The sequence below is a fragment of the Pinus tabuliformis genome, chromosome 2_1 (assembly GCF_031772625.1).
Source record: "Pinus tabuliformis cultivar Carrire ecotype Pingquan chromosome 2_1, CPIR1, whole genome shotgun sequence".
NCBI lineage: Eukaryota > Viridiplantae > Streptophyta > Pinopsida > Pinales > Pinaceae > Pinus > Pinus tabuliformis.
This window is the reverse complement of record NC_142299.1, coordinates 699,623,998-699,644,974: the sequence shown is the minus strand read 5'-3', so window position 1 is coordinate 699,644,974 and position 20,977 is coordinate 699,623,998. Positions and strand designations below refer to the sequence as shown.

General features: G+C 34.4%; 1 protein-coding gene across 1 annotated transcript in view; it reads right to left on the bottom strand.

The window, feature by feature from the left end:
• Positions 1 to 296: 296 nt before the first annotated feature.
• Positions 297 to 20,977, bottom strand: part of LOC149202517 (uncharacterized) — a 75,078-nt gene continuing 54,397 nt past the window's right edge. The window contains exon 13 of the mRNA XM_089401615.1: positions 297 to 578. Within this exon, the coding sequence (XP_089257741.1) occupies positions 297 to 578 (282 nt within the window). The remainder of the gene's footprint in view (positions 579 to 20,977) is intronic.

Here is a 20,977-nt window from a genome sequence, read left to right as displayed (position 1 = left end):
TGTCTTCATTTGTTTCTTGATTGTAAGCCTGCTCTGCCTCATGAACCGTCCTACGGATAGATTTCCTTCCCCTTTTTTATTTCCTGAGGATGTTTTCCCTCCTCTCCATTGTTTGCTTGCCAGGATCAGCCCTTACCTCTTTGTTCACGTGCTTTCCTTCTTCCGTCTGTTCCGCCTCGTTTAACATTTTTACTGCTCTGTCCTTTTTCAAAAGTCTCCCTCAGGAAACCCTCGTCCTGGTTAATCTCCATGTCTTCTGAGCTTTCGACCTCAATTTTGATTCTGCTCCACTCAAATTATTTGTCTCTGTAATCTTTCCGCTCTGACTGAACTTCTTTATCCCAGCTCGCTGCCATCTTGACTTGTTTAAGACATTGGTTTTGATTCCTCTGCAGGGTCTCCCCTTTCCTGCCCACCTTCTTCAACTTCTTGTTGTCTTTCATCCTTCTCTTGTTCCGCCTTATTGTTTTATCGCCACCTTTCTGTTTATGATGTATTTGTCTTCCACTTCCTTTCTCTCTTATACCTTGTATGATGCTCTCTTCGGTGTTTTCCGAGATTTGTTTCGGATTGCGTACCTGCAGCTCTGAATTATCATTAATTACTATGGTCATAGAATAAATCTATTGTTATTTTGTGTCTTTATATTATTATTTTTAGGCTATCTTGGTTATATTGTTACCCCATAGACTCCTATATATAGAAAGGAGGTTTTGTCATTTGAATCATCGAAGAATTTTTCTTTTTTTTAATGTAAAGGAGGTTGCCCCCTCGAAGAGGCTTATTCCTAAGGCATTGATCTATATTTTCTATCATTTTGTGAGCTAGTTTCATAACATTCCCTAAAGGGAGGAGTGAGGTAAGAACCACCTATTATCAACATTTTTTGAATATTTTATTATCTCTATACTGCTACTATTAAATCTATCCACAAATGAAAGAAAACTAATCAAATCTACCAATACTTACCATTTAACAGCACCAAAATCAATTTGACAACTAATCTATGAGGTACTAAGAATACAAGTACAATAAGAGGAACCTCTGCTGCTAGGGTTTGGCCCTAACCTAAGAGCTTTAGCCCTATGAGTCAACCCAATGCTGGATCAAGGGAATGCTGCTCATTTTCATTAACATATCCAAAAATACATAACCGTGTTTGGTCACAATCCTTCAACTTGAAAACTACTTATCTATTTTGCATAAAAAAATCTGAATACTAATGAGACTCTAAGCCTCTTTATTTATACAACTTAAGTTGCCAACAAATTTTTTAAATCTAGGGAGGCTTGGCACCCAATCTTGAGATTAGCTAGTTATTAAGTATCACTATCTTGGTTTCCAATGACCGTCATGACAAGGGTGCCAACAACTCCAAGTTAGTGTGATTTTATTGAGGGATCTTCGAGTAAGTGAGGATGTAATGAGGGAGATCCATCTCCTATAATCTCTCCTTCTTGTCCCATTCGAGTTTCTGAAATATAATTAGCCATAATTTTCTCCCTAAAAGCTACAATCAATGCACATTAGACAACTAGACATGGCATCTTACTTCTAATCATCTCATTAAATAAAATATAATTAAAACATGTAAAAAATTATGAGAAGAGTTGATTTTAGTAAGCTTGGAGGTGTATTAAGGTCCATATATTTTACCTAATCATGAGCCTCATCACCACCCCCTACTCTAAGTGTTTCTCATCCTTTAAGAAACTCAATCTATGTCCATGTACTTCATTTCTTTGGTGGCTTCCCCAACATCCCATGCCTCTGCTGTAGCCTCTTCCTCTTATGTATAAAACCTTGCATTCTTCTCTATCTCCTCCCACTGCTTTCTTTCTTCTTATTCTTTTCTTCCTTCTAAAATTCCTAAATGAAATGGTAGAATGAGCCTCAAGCCAATCTAATTGACTGTGAGTCTTTGTAATGCTTGCTTATACAATGGAGTTTTGTTTAGTGCCTCTCTCATTCTATGAGGAGAATGATATTCTATGATTTTTAGGATGTAAGGTAAGGTGTTCCCTCTCCTTTGGTAGGCTTCCTGGCTATCATCTCCTAGCAGTCTTAACATGTCTTCAAAGTGTGGGATTTCCTATTCTTGTACAACAAGGTACCTTGGTGTAATCTTGGGATCATTTGCAATGAGGTTGTTAGTGTTGGTGACAACCACTGGGTTAGATTGTTCTTCTCTGGTCATAAAGGGTTTTTCCTCTTCTTTTTCCAATACCTTTTTCATATTTGTAGCTCTTTCCCTCCTCAATATTCATCCAAGATGCCAAGGCCATTAATTAGAAGTCTCCTAGCTTTGCATTTTGGTCCCACAAATTTAAATCTTTCAAGGCTAAATTTTGTAGCTAGAACTCATATAAATTTTCTCTATTCTCCAAAGTTCTTTGATCATAGAGGACAATGAATTGTTTGTAGTCTTGGAAAGGCATACTTCCTTTTTGTGATAGGGTCTTTATATGGAATTGTAGCAATTTTTCTTGAGGTATAAGGAATATGACTTTGTTAGCATCGTGCACTATATTGCCTCCATGGATAAGCTAGCCATAATCACCAAATGGCTTTCCATTTCTTGTAGTTGCTTCCTTAGCCATTCGTTCTCAAGCTCTAACTAATATTTCATTGTTTCTTATCTGTCTCTTATGCTGCTCAGTTCTCTGCCCATCTCCTACAATTTCTCTTCCATGTGTCCTACATCCTCTACCCCTTTGGATTTATCAATTTGAATCCACCTATGTGTCATTTCCCTCTCTTTTTCAAGTTCAAAGAATAGAGGAATGGAAAACTTTTCTACTATCACCCTACCTCCTACAATGAACCTGTAGTAGGAGCTGAGGTTTGGTTGTGGGCTAGGTTCCTTCAGTTCTTTGCCCTCTTCCTTTGTTTCTTGTTGAGTAATTTCTTCCTCCTCTCTTTTCTGTGTTTCCTGTAGGTTTGGTAGAGTTTCCTAGGACTACCTTCTCTTGTTGTTTAGTTGAGACCTCTAAGACAATTGGATTTTTGGTAAGGGTTTGAGGTCTCCCTTGTCTAGTCCTAGTGCTATTTTTTGTTTTGAAGTAAAGTGGGGTTTTTATTTGTCTCTTCCCCTTTGATTTGAGAAGTGTACTTAAGGTAGTTAGAGAAGCTGCTGCCTCTTTTTTTGTAAGCCTTGGAGGCACCGTTGGTGATTCTTCTTCTTCTCTTCCATGAGTTGCAGACTTCTTTTCGTTCTTATATTCTTCATCCTCTTTTCCATTTTATTTTTCATCCTCTTCTTTGTCTCCTCCTTCGTCTTATTTTTAATCCTTTCTTTCTTCACTCTAATCGAGTGTTTCTTCTTTTGTTTCCTCCTCTGTTTCTCCTTCATTTTCCTCTTCTATCTCTTCTTCATTTTCCTTGTTTTTTTCTTCTCCCCCCTCACTAGCAGTAGGGCTTCTGTCATACTCAATAGCTTGAATTGCTCCTTCTACTTGCTTGTTTCCAACTGTTGTCCATGTAATAAGGAATATTAAGTTTTGTAGATTATCTTCAAGGATGAGTTTGATCAACCCACGATGGGCTAGTTGCTGATGTTTTCCCTCTTTCACCTTGATGTTCATGTCTATCATGGATTGTAGAAGAAAATAGGGTATACTCGGTCTATTATGAGGAGGTGTGTCCTCTCAAAATCTTAGTTCTTGTTGGAGTCTGAAGTGGTATCTATACACTATACTATATCTCCCCTCACATGAAATATATTTGATGATATGGTAACTTACTTCATTCCAAGGGTATGGAATTCCTTCCTTCCTAACCCCACTTTTGTCTTCAATTCGCTCTTCTCCTTCCAAAGATAAACTTTTCTTTGCAAGGGTGTTGTTAGTCTTGTTCTCTTTTCTCCATTGTAACACTAATGGTAGTGTAGTTATTCGGCTTATAACCTCAAGCATAATTGTTACTGATAAACCATACACTACAAGAGTGGCACTAGATCTAGTGAGGGGTATGAGTGAGAGGGAAAACTCTCTGGAAACACCATCATCATATCCTCTCATCCTCTCAAAGAACCCCATCTATTGACACCTTCTAAAAATTTCCACCACAGGAGGATGTTGGTGGATTCTTTCTATGATGGTGGGTTCTCTCTTATTGAAACCTCCTATCATCTTTTCCTTGTAGTTCTTGTAGTTTGTGTGGATATAGTTCAAGACTTATTGCAGGTGAGGAAGTTTTGGAATTTAAATTTTAGTGACACATAATACAATCTTTCTATCTTGAGATGCACTGCAAATTCCTAACCGAATTGAGGATTTATTCCTTTTAAATGGAAAATATGGAAGGTATGGCACCTACCTCACTTTGCTATGGTCTGTCGATGATATCCCTTAATTCGATTGCCCTTATTGTCCACTGGTAGATCTGTAGGCCAATCTCTCTTTTTCCTGTAGGTTTCTTATAGGTTTATTGTATGTTTCCTCCTTGCTGTATACGTTGATTGTTTCCTTTAGGTGCTATTTCCATAATGATGAGAGTAACCTCTTCGTTCGATGAATACTAGAAGTTGTCTTTTCTTTCTTTGTATGGGAATCAATGTTTTATTTCTATTTATGGATGATCATGTAGGGTGGTGTGTTGGCTCGCTGAGTACGAGCACATTCTTTTGGACTATTGGTCCCACTATCAGTCCATCATTTCACCTTACCTCGTAATCATCTCCCACTCTTATCCTCCATAACTTAACCATTTTTGGATTCATTCCCTTTTTATTTTGATTTTACCTATGGCGTGTGTGTAGTGGTCTAACCCTTTTCTTCTTGTTATCTAACCGAGGGTGACCAAGTTAACTGGCTACCTTCACTTATAAAATCAACTCTCACATTATTCCTACAATTTTGATCATATTGTACTTATGAGAGAGAATTAGTAAGATGAAATACATGTGGGTCTGTTGGTTCGTTGATGATGCATGTTGGAGAGTGGTGCCGCTTTGTTGTGCTTTTCAATCTGTATATTTTCATTATGTATTTCCTCTTTTGATTCTTTGTTCCATTTTCATGTTGTGCAGGTGATGGACCTTGTTGCTTGTGATATACCTGCAGCTGCTGAGCTTTGAAGGAGCTTACTCATCCTTGTAGTCCTTGTGCTGAAGATGGCTGTAACCTCTATGGTTTCTTTTTGTGGGATAGACTACTACTGGATTTCCTACAGGATGTGATGTAGTTGCCTTTCGCCTAAACTTTCACATTTTTCTCAGTTATGAAGTAGAAGGGGTGTTGAAATGAGTAGAGAAGGGGGTTATGGAATGGTAGGTGAGGGATTCTGCTTTTGGGTATGCCTCCCCCTTCCTTTTTCTCTCCTTTTTTTTATTTTTTTCCCTTCTCTTTTTTTTTTTGTAATTCTTTTTGAACTAATTTGTTTGATGGATACAATGGTGACATGGTGATGAAAGGTATTGGATGTGGTGTGGTGAGGTAAATGGTTTTATTTTCATTTAGACATAGGTTTTTTTCACCACCTTTCCATTTGACTGCTCTTCTTATGTTTTTCAACATCTCGTGTAATTTCTACAGGAAACTACTATAGGATTACAAGGAATCATGTAGAAAGCACAAAACTTGTTTGAAATAATCTGGAGTGGTGTATAGATGGAAGACTAGTGGGGTAATGGAGGATATGAGATGGATGAAATAAAAGATAGCTTTTATAGGTCCTACTGTCATCCTCATGCTATGCTTATCCTCCTCCTGCATACCTGCAAAATATGATTGTCATATTTTCTATATTTTCTTTTTTTGAAAAACAACTAATCTGCCCCCAAGGAGATTTTCATCCTAGTTTCCTTCCATGGGTGCCTCAAAAGAGGTTTTCACCCAAAGATATTTTTATTTATTTTTATATTTTTATATTTTTAAACACTCTTGGGCCACCTCAAGAGGTTTTCAACACTTGGGGCTACCAACTTTACAAACTTGGAGGTGACAGTGTTGTATACACAAATAAATGTAATGGGTTGACTCTTTGTTACTACTGAGTTGGGGTGATAGACCACTATGGTTTCTCAAACCAACCTTCTATTGATTTAGAACAAGTTTGATTACCAATTGAGAAAGGATAATTTTACCATAATTTAGAGAATTGAAATGCTACCTACTGCAGTAATGAATGACTAAAATAGATGCCAAAAACACATAACTCATACAGTTATTTGTTAATATACCTTGATTTAAAAAGAATTCTAGTCTAACGCATGTGAAATCCTAACTACCCTAAGCATGGAATCTGATATAAACAAGCACATAACTGTTGTGTGCATCAATAAACATAACAACCTTTTTCTTTCTATCTTTTTGTAAAGATATCAATGCTAATCCTTACTGGTTGCATGGAAGATAAGATAGGTGTGGAGGGAGATGAGTGCAATGGGTCAAATTTCCTGGGAGGCAAGCAGGGGTATTCCCCTAGCTTTTGTGATGTTTTTTTCACAAATCTAGCTCCAAACAGGAGACTACAGGTTTTCCTATACGACGTCCTAGTTCACCTACAAGATCTCCTATTTTCCTACAGGAATAGGATGAAAGCATAAGGAGGGGTTCAGAAGGTGGTATGGAGCTTAGGGAAGATGTTGAATGGAAGAAGTAAGGCAAGAGAGTGTTTGGAACTCACTCAGAACTCAAACCAAATCTTTATGATGGTTGGATTTGCTCAATAAGCATGGCAAGTTGCCTTTCTAAAATGACACTTCCAATTGAGAACTTAGTGGCCCTTGGTGATCATGGGTGGATATGATTTGGCTTAGGCTGATGACATAAGGCATTCTTGCAATCTAGAAACTCTTGAAACGTATACATCATTGATGGAATTTATCCATAAATCATCTCGAAACAAGAAGGGTTTACAAAAATTATAAGAAAACAGAATTTGCATCATTTATTTTCCAATTTCATGCATGGAAATGCTTGAAACCTATTATGGAAGCAACATGAAATCTAATACAAAACTTAAGATATCAGAAATGACAACTTCAACCTATCTTCGGAAACTGAAAGAGGATTCCCTAATTATCAAAAGAACCCTAAATTTCATAAGAAACAATAATTCTATCTTTTTGGGATGAATGGGAGTTGTTCCTCAAGCCATGGTCCCTAAAGGGAGGAGTGAGGTAAGAGCCACCTGTTATCAAGATTTTTTAGAATATTTTTTTATCTCTATACTAGTACTATTAAAGCTATGCACAAATGGAAGCAAAGTAATCAAATCTATGAATACTTGCAATTTAACAACACCAAAATCAATTTGAAAATTAATCTATAGGTACAAAGCATAAAACTACAGTAGGAGGAACCTATGCTGCTAGGGTTGGGCCTTAACCTAAGAGATTAATCCCTCTGAGTCAATTCAGTGCTGGATCAAGGGAATGCTGCTCATTTTCATTAAGATATCAAAAAATACATAACTGTGTTTGGTCACAATCCTTCAACTCGAAATCTGTTTAGCTATTGTGCATAAAAAAATTCGAATCTAATGAGGCTCTAGGCCTCTTTATTTATACAACTAAAGCTACCAACAAATTCCTTAAATCTAGGAATGCTTGGCTTCCAATCTTGAGATTAACTCGTACTTAACTATCACTGGCTTGGCTGCCAATAATCGTCATGACTCGGTTTCCTGCAACTCCGAGTTGGTGTGATTTGATTGAGGGATCTTTGAGTGAATGAGGATTTAATGAAGGAGATCCATCTCCTATAATCTGTCCTTCTTATCCCATTCAAGTTCCTACACTCTAATTAGCCACAATGTTCTCCAAAAAACTTGCAATCAATGCACATTAGACCAATAGACATGACATCTTACTTTTACTCATCTCATTAAGCAAAATATAACTAAAACATGTAAATAATTATGAGAAGAGTTGATTTTAGTAAGCCTGGAGGTGTATTAAGGTCCATTTATTTTACCCAATGATGAGCCTCATGAAATTCTTGAAGTGTAACCACCCCTCAACTCTTACTAAGTGATAAGTTATTGGAATATATGGAGGAAAAAGTATTTTACTTTTCATTTTAACTTATAAATACAAATAAAAACTACACCAATATTAATTGCATGGACCAAACGAAAATTTCAGAAATCATGGAAACACTAACAAACAAAAGGAATATATATATATATATATATATATATATATATATATATATATATATATATATATATATATATATAATATATATATATATATATATATATATATATATAGATTAATTTTAACCAAAATTAGAGATTGTTTTTTAAAAAATTGAGTTTAATTTGTTTAGTCTATATAAATCTAAACCCACAAAGATTCTTTTAGGGTGTCGAATCTATTTATGCAATAAAAAATGTATTTTAAATAAAAGAGCTACCCCTCAACTATTCATATGTTGTATGTTAATAGTATATCTAAAATTGTATTTTAAATGTGATTTTAGTTTATAAATACAAGTAAAATACAACTCAAACCTTAGCACAATTGTATTTTCAATCCCAAAAATCATAGATACAAAAGAAATAATTATAAATAAAATATATATATTTAAAAAACAATGTACTCTTCTTCCAATTTTCCCTTAGAGAGATCGAAGTATTCCCAAATAATCAATCATTTAACCAAAAAAAACACTAGATAATAAGCATGAAAACAAGTTGGACTAAATTCATAGTATTTTAAAGGCACGTAATAATTTACACCATGAGATTACCGAGGTTAATCGTCGACCTTAAACATCAAAGTAGTCATGCACATATGGAAAACATATGTAACTAGGGAGAAAACCACAATGTCTTCTAACTTTGTGGGAGGCCTCCACCATGGCCTTGTTTCAACATCAAAATTAGGAATAAATAAAAATATTAAATATCTCACCAATTTTTAATTATTGTTTTTAGATGTTATATAATATTTATGTAGTCCACTTGACATATTATACTTTTTTGGTAAGTTAGGTTGTTTTGTATTTTTTCAAATTTAAAATTGCATCCATGATTTTGATTTTAGTTATTGCTACTATTGTACTACTCAAGAAACAATACCAATAAGACCAAAATGTATTTCAACTATGAAATTGTGCTATAATCGTTAGTGTCATTTTACTTCAATGCCATGAATGACTATGAAATTCTTAATAATAGACATAAGAGAAATAACTAAAAATAGAGTACTCATAAAAAAAATATATCCCACATAAGATGGGACCTTGATTAGTAGTAGTGGTATTGACTTCAGTGAACACTATTTTAGCAAGATGTTAAACAATGATATTGGGTTTTTGATCCAAAATGCTAAGCTATCCCTAAATGCCCTCAGGTTGGGTATACATCTTTAGTCCTTCTTTATCTTTATTTTACAAGAATTTATCCATAATTGGTTTCTGTTGATGCCTCTAAAATCACTACATCAACATCGGGGATAACCACCCAGTCTAGACCTTAGTGCAACTCCTTTTCTATTTGGTGTGGTGGCTCCGATTGGATATTATGGGACCAGTTTCCCTTAACAAATGGTTTAATGGATGATTTTTTTGAATGGAGATGGACAGATGTTTCAACTTGTAACTCAAAATATACAAATATAACTATATAATTCGGGTATCTTGTTAACAATGTGATTTATGATTATTTCTAATAGATAAATAATCATATAGATGGCTTATTCGTGAATAGGAATATGTATTCATATAATGATTACTTCATTTAAAAAGTTAAATGAAGTCGTAATAAAAGCATATCGCATTCATCGTAATGTATATCGCTGACATATATATTCAAATGATAGCAATTCTAAAACCTTCAGAAATGATATGCTAAAGAATTGTTTGAAAAAGCGTGCATATCTATCTTCAATAGCAACTTTTAAAAGAAATGTTTATTCACATAAGGAAATAGGACAAAAAGAATGATAGCAATACCACATGCATTTGAATCCTTCCAATGTAAACAACAGTCCGATTCCACTTTCTTATTTGAGAAAATCTTCGAGGAAAAACAAAAGCGCAAGTCTTAAAAAAGCTTCTTTCAAAAAATGAAGAACTTTGAGCCACTATTGATAAAAAAATATTTAGAAGTACATAAGTGCAACTTCTTAAGTCAAATCTTATACAAATTGAGGACCCTTTCTTAAAATACATGGAAGGGCTTAAATAATCAAAATAAAAATAAATTGTCAATAATAACCACTGTGAGCTGTTAAAACTGCTAATATGAAAATCTAGGATTTGATATAAAAATAATACTGCGATAGTGATTGAATTGATACATTGAATCTACTTCCTCTCTTGCGCTTGCAACTGACAAATTGCAAGCATTGGCTAGATTTCCAGAGGGTGACTCATTCTGGAATGTAGCTAGGCTGTGTACGTGTCATCAGAGAGTTCAGTAACAATGTGGTTGACTGCGATGGAGAGGCATCTCATGGCCATCTATTGGCTATGTGGTTTCACTGAAAAAACCAGAATGCATCCCATGTAAAATTTTACTTCTCCGATTTGTTTTTCTCTGCTTGCCAGGTCTTGTCTCCATTGATCTTCTAGTGCTTTTTCTCTCGGGACTTTTCTTGGAGAGAAATTGGAGATCAAATTAGCCATATATAAACTATCATTTACTAATTTGATTACACCATTCATTGCAGTTCTGGCTCTAGAATTCGCTCTTTCGGCTTTTATTAGTTGTGAATCCCATTCCGAAGACAAGATTTCCTTGTGTGGTTCTTGTATTTTTGGCAAATTGGCAGCCATGCCTTCTTCTAAATTTTGCCAAGAGAGAAAATTTGTTATCTTTTCATCTGCTTTTTCAAATTCGAGTCTAGTTTCATTTTCCTTTTCAATCAGTGATGCAGAGATAACACACAATGGGTTAGCCAATGATATATTACGGCAAAGAATGTTTAACTGTCGGGACAGGCTTTTGTTACCTCCAAGGCTTCTTTCCTAAATTCACTAACCTATGGATAACCATTGAACTTTTCTATCTGTAATTGGAGTTGTACAATTTGATCTTCTTTAGTCTTGATTTCCTGCTGAATTGCTATCTGAAGCCTGCTTAGTTCTTAAGATAACTTCTATTGTTTCTGGAGAGCTTGTTGATTGTCTTCTGCTTCTCCAGATTCAATTGTTCATTTAGTTTCTCATTTTGTTGTCTCTACTTCGCTAGTTATTGTTCAAGCTAACTAATCCTTTACTGTTCTTCCACCTATTGCCCTTCGAGTTGAGTGATCATCTGATCCTTTTCCCTAATTAGTTGGGTGTGCTGATTTCCCCTTCAATTTCAACATTAATAACTCCAAGCTGTTGTGCTTCAGTCAATACTAGTGTTACAATGTTTTGGGAATCGTTTTGGTTCTTGATCATTTTATTGAACTGCTCCCATTCCTTGAGTAAGGTAGAATAAATATTTACATTAGTATCAACGAGCTCACTGGTCCATTTATTTATCGATACTACTTCAGATGTTTCTGCCTTTGAGGGCTCTATTCCTTTTCAGGAGTCTTATCCTCTTTAGGAGTCTTCTCAGTAGTCTTTTCTTCACTGTGGCCTTCATGTTGCACCATAGAGGTAGTATTTAACAAGTCCAGAGGTAATGTTTGCAACCTCTGTGTTCTGAACTTCATAAATCTCTCTAATCCCTCTACTCCCAATCTGATTTTTGCTAGATGTTTTACCTAAGAAAACAACTCAGCTGAAGTGAACAAATCATCATAATCATCCTTCTCATGTTCAAACTTGGAAAGTTTCACATGAGAGGTGAAGTTGTAGGCCACTTCTTTTGGATCATACTGCCTCTTTGGAATGACTGCTAACTTTAACATTTTTATTTTCTCTGTTTCTTTCTCTACATGTTTGAAGTCATGCCGTGTGTAACTACCATATCAGAGGGTGAATGAAGGCCACATTTTTTTTTTGGACTCCTTAAGGTTCTTGGACATCCATGTTTCTGTTATATGATAAGCTATTTCTCTGGCCAATAGCTTATCAAGAATGTATAAGGGGAGGACATGTGGATCTGTAGTGCTGCCAAAAATTTTGATGTAGGTGAACTTTTATTCACTAAACCAACTACCAATTGATGTTAGGTCAACACTAGCTTCATCAGACACCCAAGGAGCAGGTTTGTTGAATATAGCATAATGAATGGGCAAGACAGAACCATGGCAGATTCTATAAATATGATTTCTATAATGGGCCTTCCAAAAATACTTATGATAGATATGAATGGGAGTTGGGTCTTATGGAGTCCATTTCCGGGCTAAAATGGGGTATTCAGAATTGAAGCAGATGGTATCGATGATGTAGGTACTCATATAGAATGGGAGAATTATCCATGTAGTAACACACCTCTTTCTTCTATAATCAAGGATTTGGTTGGCTATTTTATCAAATAAAACAGTTGCCCAATCCATGATATAAGAGTCAATTTTTGCTTCCATTAAGGGTATCATTTCTATAAAAAACTTAGCTAAATCAGAGACTTCAAAGAGTCTACATATCATGGCGCCAGCATAGCAATAAGAAGGTACTAAGGAGTTTATGGAGTACATACCCGAAGATTCATGCTTGTGTTTGTTTGGGTAATGCCTCCACTACTTGATAGGGTTGGACTCCACTCATTCTCCTTGATGAAAGATTCTAAAAATGCCTTGTTGTAATGCTTCTCAAGGTCTGGCAAATGGTACATCTTTTTTATATCTTCTGCCCTGAATGACCCGAACATCCTTCCATCAGCAATAAAGAAATCTTTGTTTTTTATGTTGATACTTTCAATTACCCATCTAACCAGGTCATTGTAGGGTAACACTTTGGCGTGGCTGCTATTCTGTGGAGGAAGGATCTAGCAAAATCCTTAAGATTACTTTTTGGTTTATTACTGGAATCAGTCGTTCCTCCTTCTTCAATTTCATCTAGGTCCTCGAATTCATGTAAATTATATATGCTCTCCCATGAAGCCTTGCCAAGACCGAGGTATGTAGTATTAGCTATCAGTACCTTCTTTACTAGTTCATCCTTGGTTATAACAGGGACCTTTACTTTCTTCGATTTCTTCATCATTTTTGCTGGATTGATGAATTCAAACTTGCTCTGCAAAGAAAAATGGAAGAATGTATCAGAGGATAAATTTGTTCAAAGCTAATACATAGTATACAAGATTAACAATAATTAAGCACAATCGATGATACAAATTTTGATATATTACACTACCACGGAAGAAATCCTTGAAGGATTCAACCATAACTACTCTTTTAATGATTTTCGTAACTTCCAACATGACACTTAAATGCCATAATGATATGACACATCGCAAATATAATAACAGTCCTTTAAAATGAATATCGTAACTTCCTTATTAGCGATTAGCGATAATCGCATATTGCAGATTGGGAGGTACAAATGTTATGCTTAAATGTTTCCTTTGTATAGTTCCGATTGCGATAAATGGTGAGCGGGATAACTTTAATAAATCAATAAATAGTTTGCTTTTTATTTATAATTGATTTATAATTTAGACCCACAAACATTCAATAACGAGTATATTTCACCTTTATTGAAAATAACACTTTCTAATAACGAAATCGCATCGGAGGATTTCAAATGGGCATTTGATATGCGTTTTGTGCTTTCAGTGATGGCCGATTGCAATCGGCTTATCGCATCAGAGGATTTATATGAAAACTTGATATGATTCCTTGATAAGTAGCGATATGCGCTTTCTGATGGCATTATCACATCGGTGAATGCCAATGGAACACCTTAAGTCCATTTTTAAAACAAAGGATGCATGTGATGTGACACATTCATTTACACTTGTTTTATGACAAGGTCTTGTTATAATTTAAATTGGATCAGACCTTATCATAAGGATTTTCATGTGTTGTATGGATTTTGCAAATTGTGATTATTATTTAACTTATCCTAAAAGCAAAGGACTTATTACAAATATTGATTTTTTTAAAGTTTTATTGGTTTTATTTAAGTTCTAAAAGGGGACCCATTTCTTATTAAAGTTTTATATGAAAAATTTGAAATGGGGAGGGTTGTCCTATATCACAATAGTTGGCGATTCACTAGGATAAACAGTTATCTCTGAGAAAATAAAGCAATATCTATAACTTTCTTAGTCTAGAAACCATTGAGGATCAAGAAAACCATATAAGAATAGTTAAATAAAAATTAACTCTGAATATCATAACAATTTTTTGTAATTTATTTTCCAATCCTTTAAAAATAAAATCATTTTGGGTTTCTTCAAGATTTGATTGGTTGATATAGATAAAGTAGGGGGCTTCTCGAACTTAGATTTTAAGTTTACTCTTTTGTCACAAGTAGTGCCTCTGCTGCTAGCAAACATATATAGTCTCGACAGGGTTACCTTTTAACCATATATCATTCATTATCCCATCCATCTAAGTATATAAATTTGAAAGATAAATTCAGAAATATATGTTAAAATATATTTTTCTATTCTTTTATTCTTTCAAATTTTTAAGATAAAAAACCATTGTGCTAGTTTGGGAGCCAGCTAACGACAATGCCATTCACTGGTTGTAATTGAACTGAACAAGCTAGCTCGTTATGAGACCCCTTGTCCTATGATTATAAACCATTACTGTTTTTTGATATGCACTATTGACAATGTTAGTTTAATTAGTTCCCTATGATCATGGTAAGCAGGCTCATGATGAGACCCCTTATCTTTAATATTAGACATATTTTAGAATTACACTCTGAAAAATCATAAACTTAGTGGATGGGGTGAATGAATTTCTCCTTAAGAGTTTATGGATGACAATTTTAGAGTTGTAGATGCTAAGTTTTGAAAAAGTCTTTACTTTCTACAAATAACCTCTCTCAGCTTTTTAAAACTTAGAATGATTTACAATATTTTCAACGTTTTTGAAGATTTTACAAATTTAAAAAAGGCTCTCAGAGTTTCATATTTTATCTATATTTGTAAAATTGTAATCTTTTCCTTAAAGGTTTCCATCTATTGAAAGCAAGTATTTACAATATTTCTTATAGAGTTTTCCAATAGTAAAAGGTCAATGAAAGACTATTTACAACATTATCATCTAAAAATAAAAAATAAAATAAACAAACTTGCATAATGACTATTTATAGGTAAGAAGGAGTTACCTCATTAGGTAAAGAATTGTTTCAAGATAAGCCCATTGACAGGAAGAGAATCTCTCTTTCCTGATAAATCTTTCAATATGAACGTTGATGAGCCTATCTTCTCAATGATTTTAAATGGTCTAAGCCACATCTTTTGAAACTTGGTATGTTTACCTTTATCTTTATATGCTTTGTCCCATTTCAACACAAGATCACCAATTTGTAAAGTTTTTAGGCTGGTAGAACTTCCATAAAAAGAAGATTTAATGACCTGTTGATGCTTAGAATGAGTTCTCCTTCTCTCTTTCTTCCTCTAATTTGAGGATTTGATCAAATCTTAATTGAGTAGAGGAAGAAGGATTTCCTTCACTAAATTGTACTAGGGACAGAGATGGGAGTGCTATGTTTGAAGGTTATACAACTTCTTTCCCATACACTAAGTTGAAAGGAGAAGTACCTATTGAGGCCTTTTGAGTTATGCGATTTGCCCATAATGCAAATATCAAATATTTATGCCAATTCTTTTTATTTTGATCAACAATTCTTTTAATAATCTTTATGAGATTCTTATTAGTTGATTATGCCAAACCATTACCTTGAGGGTAGTAATTTGTAGAATACTTTAATTTAAAACCTCTCTTAAGAGCAAATTCAAGTATACAACTTCTAAAGAAATAAGATGCATTGTCAAAAGTGAGGGCATTAGGTACACAAAACCTAGTAATGATGAATTGATCAATGAACTCAATGATTGCATTAGAATTGGCTACTTTTAATGGAGTTGCTTCTACCCACTTTGTGAAATAATATATGGCTATAAGGATGTACCTATGTTGCTTGGAAGAATGTGGAACAATCTTTCCTATGATATGAAGCCCCCATTGTTCAAATGGTTGCTCAATGTTTACTGGTTGTAAAGCAAAGGTTGGTTTCCTTTGTCTCCGACTAGTTTTGGCATATCTTGCATTTCTTGACATAATCATGGGCATATTTAAACAAAGTGGGCCAATAATATCCAACATGTATGATTTTGTGAGCTGTAGTATCTCCTCCAAAATGTCCACCTGCTGGACTATCATGTAATTCCTATAAAACCTTTTGTGCTTCAGTTTTTCTAGGCATCTTAATAAAATTGAATCATAATTTCTTCTGAATAACACATCATCAATGATTTCGAAGTGTTTTTCTTTAATCTTAAGGCACACTTGTTTCTGTAACTGAAATTAGGGGGAGCATATCCATTTTTCAAGTAAAAGATCATATCAGCATACTGAGATTCAAAATTCATGATACTTATCTCGTTCACTTGAAGAGTATTATATGAATCTTCATTTTCTAGAATATTAGAAGCTCCCACTAATAACCTGTAAAAACCTTGTCCTCTATCACTTTTTGCTAATTTAATATCAATAACATACTCTTGTAAAGTTTTTACCCAGTTAGCTCTCTTCTCTCCTACTTCCCTTTGAACTAGAAATTGCCTCACTGCAGAGAATGGGACAATTACTTTTGTGTGTGTTTTTAGGAGGAATGGCCTAAAGTGTTTGATAGATTTAAACACAATGAAAGGTTTCTTTTCAACATTGGAATAGTTAAGTCAGCACCTTGTAAATTAGAAGTGAAGAAGGATATGGGTGCCTATAGTTGTTGATCATTTATTTGTGTTAAAACAACAGTATAACATGTTTCAGTGGCTAAAGTGTACAAAATAAAATGACTAGAAAAATTCAAGGTGTTCAATGTAGAAGCATTAATGTTTGCTTGTTTGATCATTTCAAAAGCCTCCTTTTCATTATGTCCCCATTGGAAAATTGAATTTTTATTAATCATAGTTTGCAAAGGGAAGACTATATGAGAAAAATATGGAACAAATATTTTTACAAAATTTATTTGTCCTAAAAATGATTGCATTGACTTCTTGTTATGTAGCAAAGGAATGTCAGAAATCTCTTTAATCTTGTTAGGATCAATATATATGCCATCTTTGGATACAATAAACCCTAAGAGTTTACCTTCATTAAGAGCAAAGAATGATTTCATGGGATTTAGAGAAATCCCATACCTTTTATATCGTTCAAAGATCTGTTTCAAATCATGTAAATGAATGACCCTTTTCTTAGAAAAGATAGTTATGTCATCTAAGTAGACAAAAACTGACTTTTTAATCAAACCGTTGAATTTGATATCCATTGCTCGTTGGAAAGTAGCTCCAGCATTAATCAAACCAAATGGCATTTTCTAATAAGCATATGTTCCCCATTTAGTTCTGAATGTAGTTTTTAGTATGTCATCTGGGCATACCAGTATTTGATTGTATCCTAAAAAACCATCCAGAAAGGACATTAACTCTGAACCAGCTACTGGTTGAAGTATTTCACTGATTTGCTCCATTATTGGTAATGGGAAATTATCCTTTGGCATGCTTTATTGAGATTTCTAAAATCTATGTAGATCCTAATATCACCATTCTTTTTTCTTACATGTACCAAGTTTGAAACCCATTTAGAATGTCTGACTGGGAAAATTATCTTAGCTTTCAAGAGTTTATTCAACTCTGCTTTGATTTGACTCTCCAGATTTGGGTGAATTTTCCTCAGTTTTTGTTGTACAGGTTTCTTCTCAGACATCATTGGAATCGTGTGTTGAATGATAGAAGTATCATACATTCTTAGATCTTAGTAATTCCAAGAATTTTTTTTTTGTATTTGTTTAATAATCTAATGAAAGAAAATATCTCTTCTAATGTAAGTTCAAGTCCTAGATTGACATTTTGTGGTTTGGCCTCGGTGCCAAGATTTACTAATTTAAACCTTAAAGTAGAACTTTGAAGTTTTGCATTAGTAACTATTTTGAATCTATCTTTGATATCATAGAGATCTTCTAGCTTGACCATTGATTTAGAGATAGAATTCTCATTTGGTCTTTGTTTTATTTGAATATCGTGATCATTTTCATCAATAATATGGTCATCATAAGATTTTTCAGAAGTTAAGAAATTTAAAATGTCTTGATCATGATTAAATACCCGCTAATTGGTGATATTGTCTGGAATAGATGGTCAAAAAATTAGGTCAATTGAAAACCTATCGGGACTATAATCCTCAGATGGAAGGAGCTTAGAAGCAACATTAGCCTATAAATCAACTACTACATTCTGAGAACTAGGAATAGGAGAAATGTCAAATGCTAGAAAATGAGTTATGAGGTCTTCAAAAAGGGATTGATAATGTTTGAGATGTCCTGAAAGGAGATGGATTGATGACAATCTCAAAATCACCAAATACTTTCAGATATTGAATCTTCAGGCCTATTGCTTTATATAGCCCTTGAACCAATGCCTCATATTCTACAGTGTTATTGGTACACTCAAATTCTAGTTTGCATGATAGCATAGTTTTTTCCCCTTCTGGACTAACTATAATACATCCTGCTCCTGCACCACCATTGGATTTTGATCCATCAAAATATAAAGACCAAAATAAACGCTTATCTACATATTTATTTACAAGCTCATCAACAATACTAACACACCTTGAGGTATCAATATGAGAGAAATTTTCAATTTGTGATGTGAAACTATTAACAGGGAAAGGTCATGGTTGAGCGTTAAAATTACCAAAGAATGATTCAGCTAAGTAATTTATGAGAATGTTGTTATTGAAAGATATAGGTTGGTTTTCCTACTCAAAATCCATTATAGTATAGGTCATGTGCTTCTCCCAATCGATTTTGATTTGATTTGGTTTCCCTTTATAGGGAAGCCACATGTGAGACCAATCAGTAGAAATTTAACCATGGAGTTTCTCAGACCAATTCCTGCTTAGAATTAAACCATAAAACTCAAGGATTTCAACGATCAATATATCAATTCTCTAAACTACTTTGGGATCAACTGATAGCCTAATGGTAACTAAATTAATCTCTCCTAGAACTTGCACTTTAGTCTGATCTAACTGAATGATATGAACTGCAGATTTCTGGGGCTCAATGTTTAATTTCAAGCAATCTAAGGTTGCATTATGTTTGCTGAAGCCCCTGAATCTATCAGGCAATTATGCAGATTTCTGTTATACATCTCATACGTCAAGAGAAAATGAGGAGTATGAGAATTAGACCTATCTCTGATGAAAACAACATCAGTAGCATCGACTTTATCCAATGGTTGTTTACCTAACCCTTTAACTACCTTGGGTAATATGACATTTGGAAGAGAAGAATAAGGTACAACATTTAACTCTCTAAGTAAGAACTTATGTTGATGTTTGAGCTTGCTAAGTTCATAGAAATAAATATTTGCTATGGTCTTCCTCATGTCATCCACAATATTGTAATCCATAGAGTCGGAGACTACTAATGTTTTAGATGATGAGGGTGGATTGGAGGATGATGTCTGATTTTGGGTAGGCACAACTAGATTTTTCTTTGTGGGAGCTTTGTATTTGGTAACAGGGCTTGGACTTTTCTTCTTTGGATTTGTTTGAACAGGCTCTGCTGCATTTTTACTTCTGGTATTTACTGGGAGAGCCTCTTGTTCACTTTCATTATTATAGTTGGGCAAGACAAAGTCCCACATCCTAGGACATTCAACTATTTCCTCTTCTTCATTTTCCTTCGATGATAAAATTGTGTCTTCGTCTTCATCATCATCTAGATCTGATTCTGCGTTACATATAGCATTAGGTGGTTTTGGTTCAGTTGACTGATTTCTTTTGAAGTTCCTAAATTGTTTTTTAGTAGAAGCTTCAGCTACCTACTTTTTTATTTCCACCATTTCATTAGACATAGTCTTTAGAACTTTTTGCAAACCCTCCATGTCATATGGGTCTTTAGCTGATTTCTTTTTGGAATCATATTTAAAAGTAACTTTTTTGGGCTTTCTTTCTTCAAGAGAATTTTTCTTTTCTAAAGCAATGATATGCTTTTCAACAGTGATCACTTCCTTCATATTTTCTGCTAATGTGGGTTTGGCAGCCCTATTAACGAAGATCTCTATATTTGAAGGAAAGGCAAAAATATACCATTTGCTTCAGACTTCTTCACCAGGCTTGGATGTAGCACGAATTTTATTTAGTAGCTTATTAAATCATGAATTGAAGTCTTTAATGGGTTCCTTTGACTCATTTTTAAGGTTGGAGAGATCATTAATTAATGTCATTGTGGACCTATCATCTCCAAACTTTGTTAAGAACTTCTCCTGAAAAGCATTCCAGTTATTGATGGAGACTGGTGGTAGTGAAAAATACCATGACCTAGCTGCTCCTTGAAGAGTATATGGGAAGAGCCTAACAACAACATCTTCTTCTGTTATTCCATTAAAGTTTATTCACAACATAAAATTGTTTATATGTTCTTCTGCTAGTATGTCGATGTCAGGATTAAACTTTGGCAACCACTTTTCAGGATGGGCTGGTAATTGACTTAAAGGTGCAGTCATTACCACAGCTCTTGGATTTGTCCATGGCCTCAGTTGTGGTTGATTATGTGAAATTGTCGAACTAACAATAGAAGAAGGTGAGGATGTAGTTGAAAGCGATTGTGTAGAGGATGTTGGAGTACCTGTACCCTTTTGGACTATGATTTTGAGTTGGGGAATGGTTGAATGACTCTGCAATGGTTTAGATGGAATGGATGATGATGAGGAAAGAGTCTCACGATCAGACTCTAAAGGTGCCTTCTTAGCTCTTTTTCGACTTGGCAGAGGAAATTCTATTGGTGGGATACCAAGCTTTTCACTCTGCAATCTTGTAAGAGGCTGAGATGGGATATACTGCGAAGTCACACTACCTTGGGATAACTCAGACTGTTCTTGGGATATTGAAACAATTGGAGTTTATGAACCAATGAATGAAATTCACGGGGTTCAAGGGAAGAATTGTCAA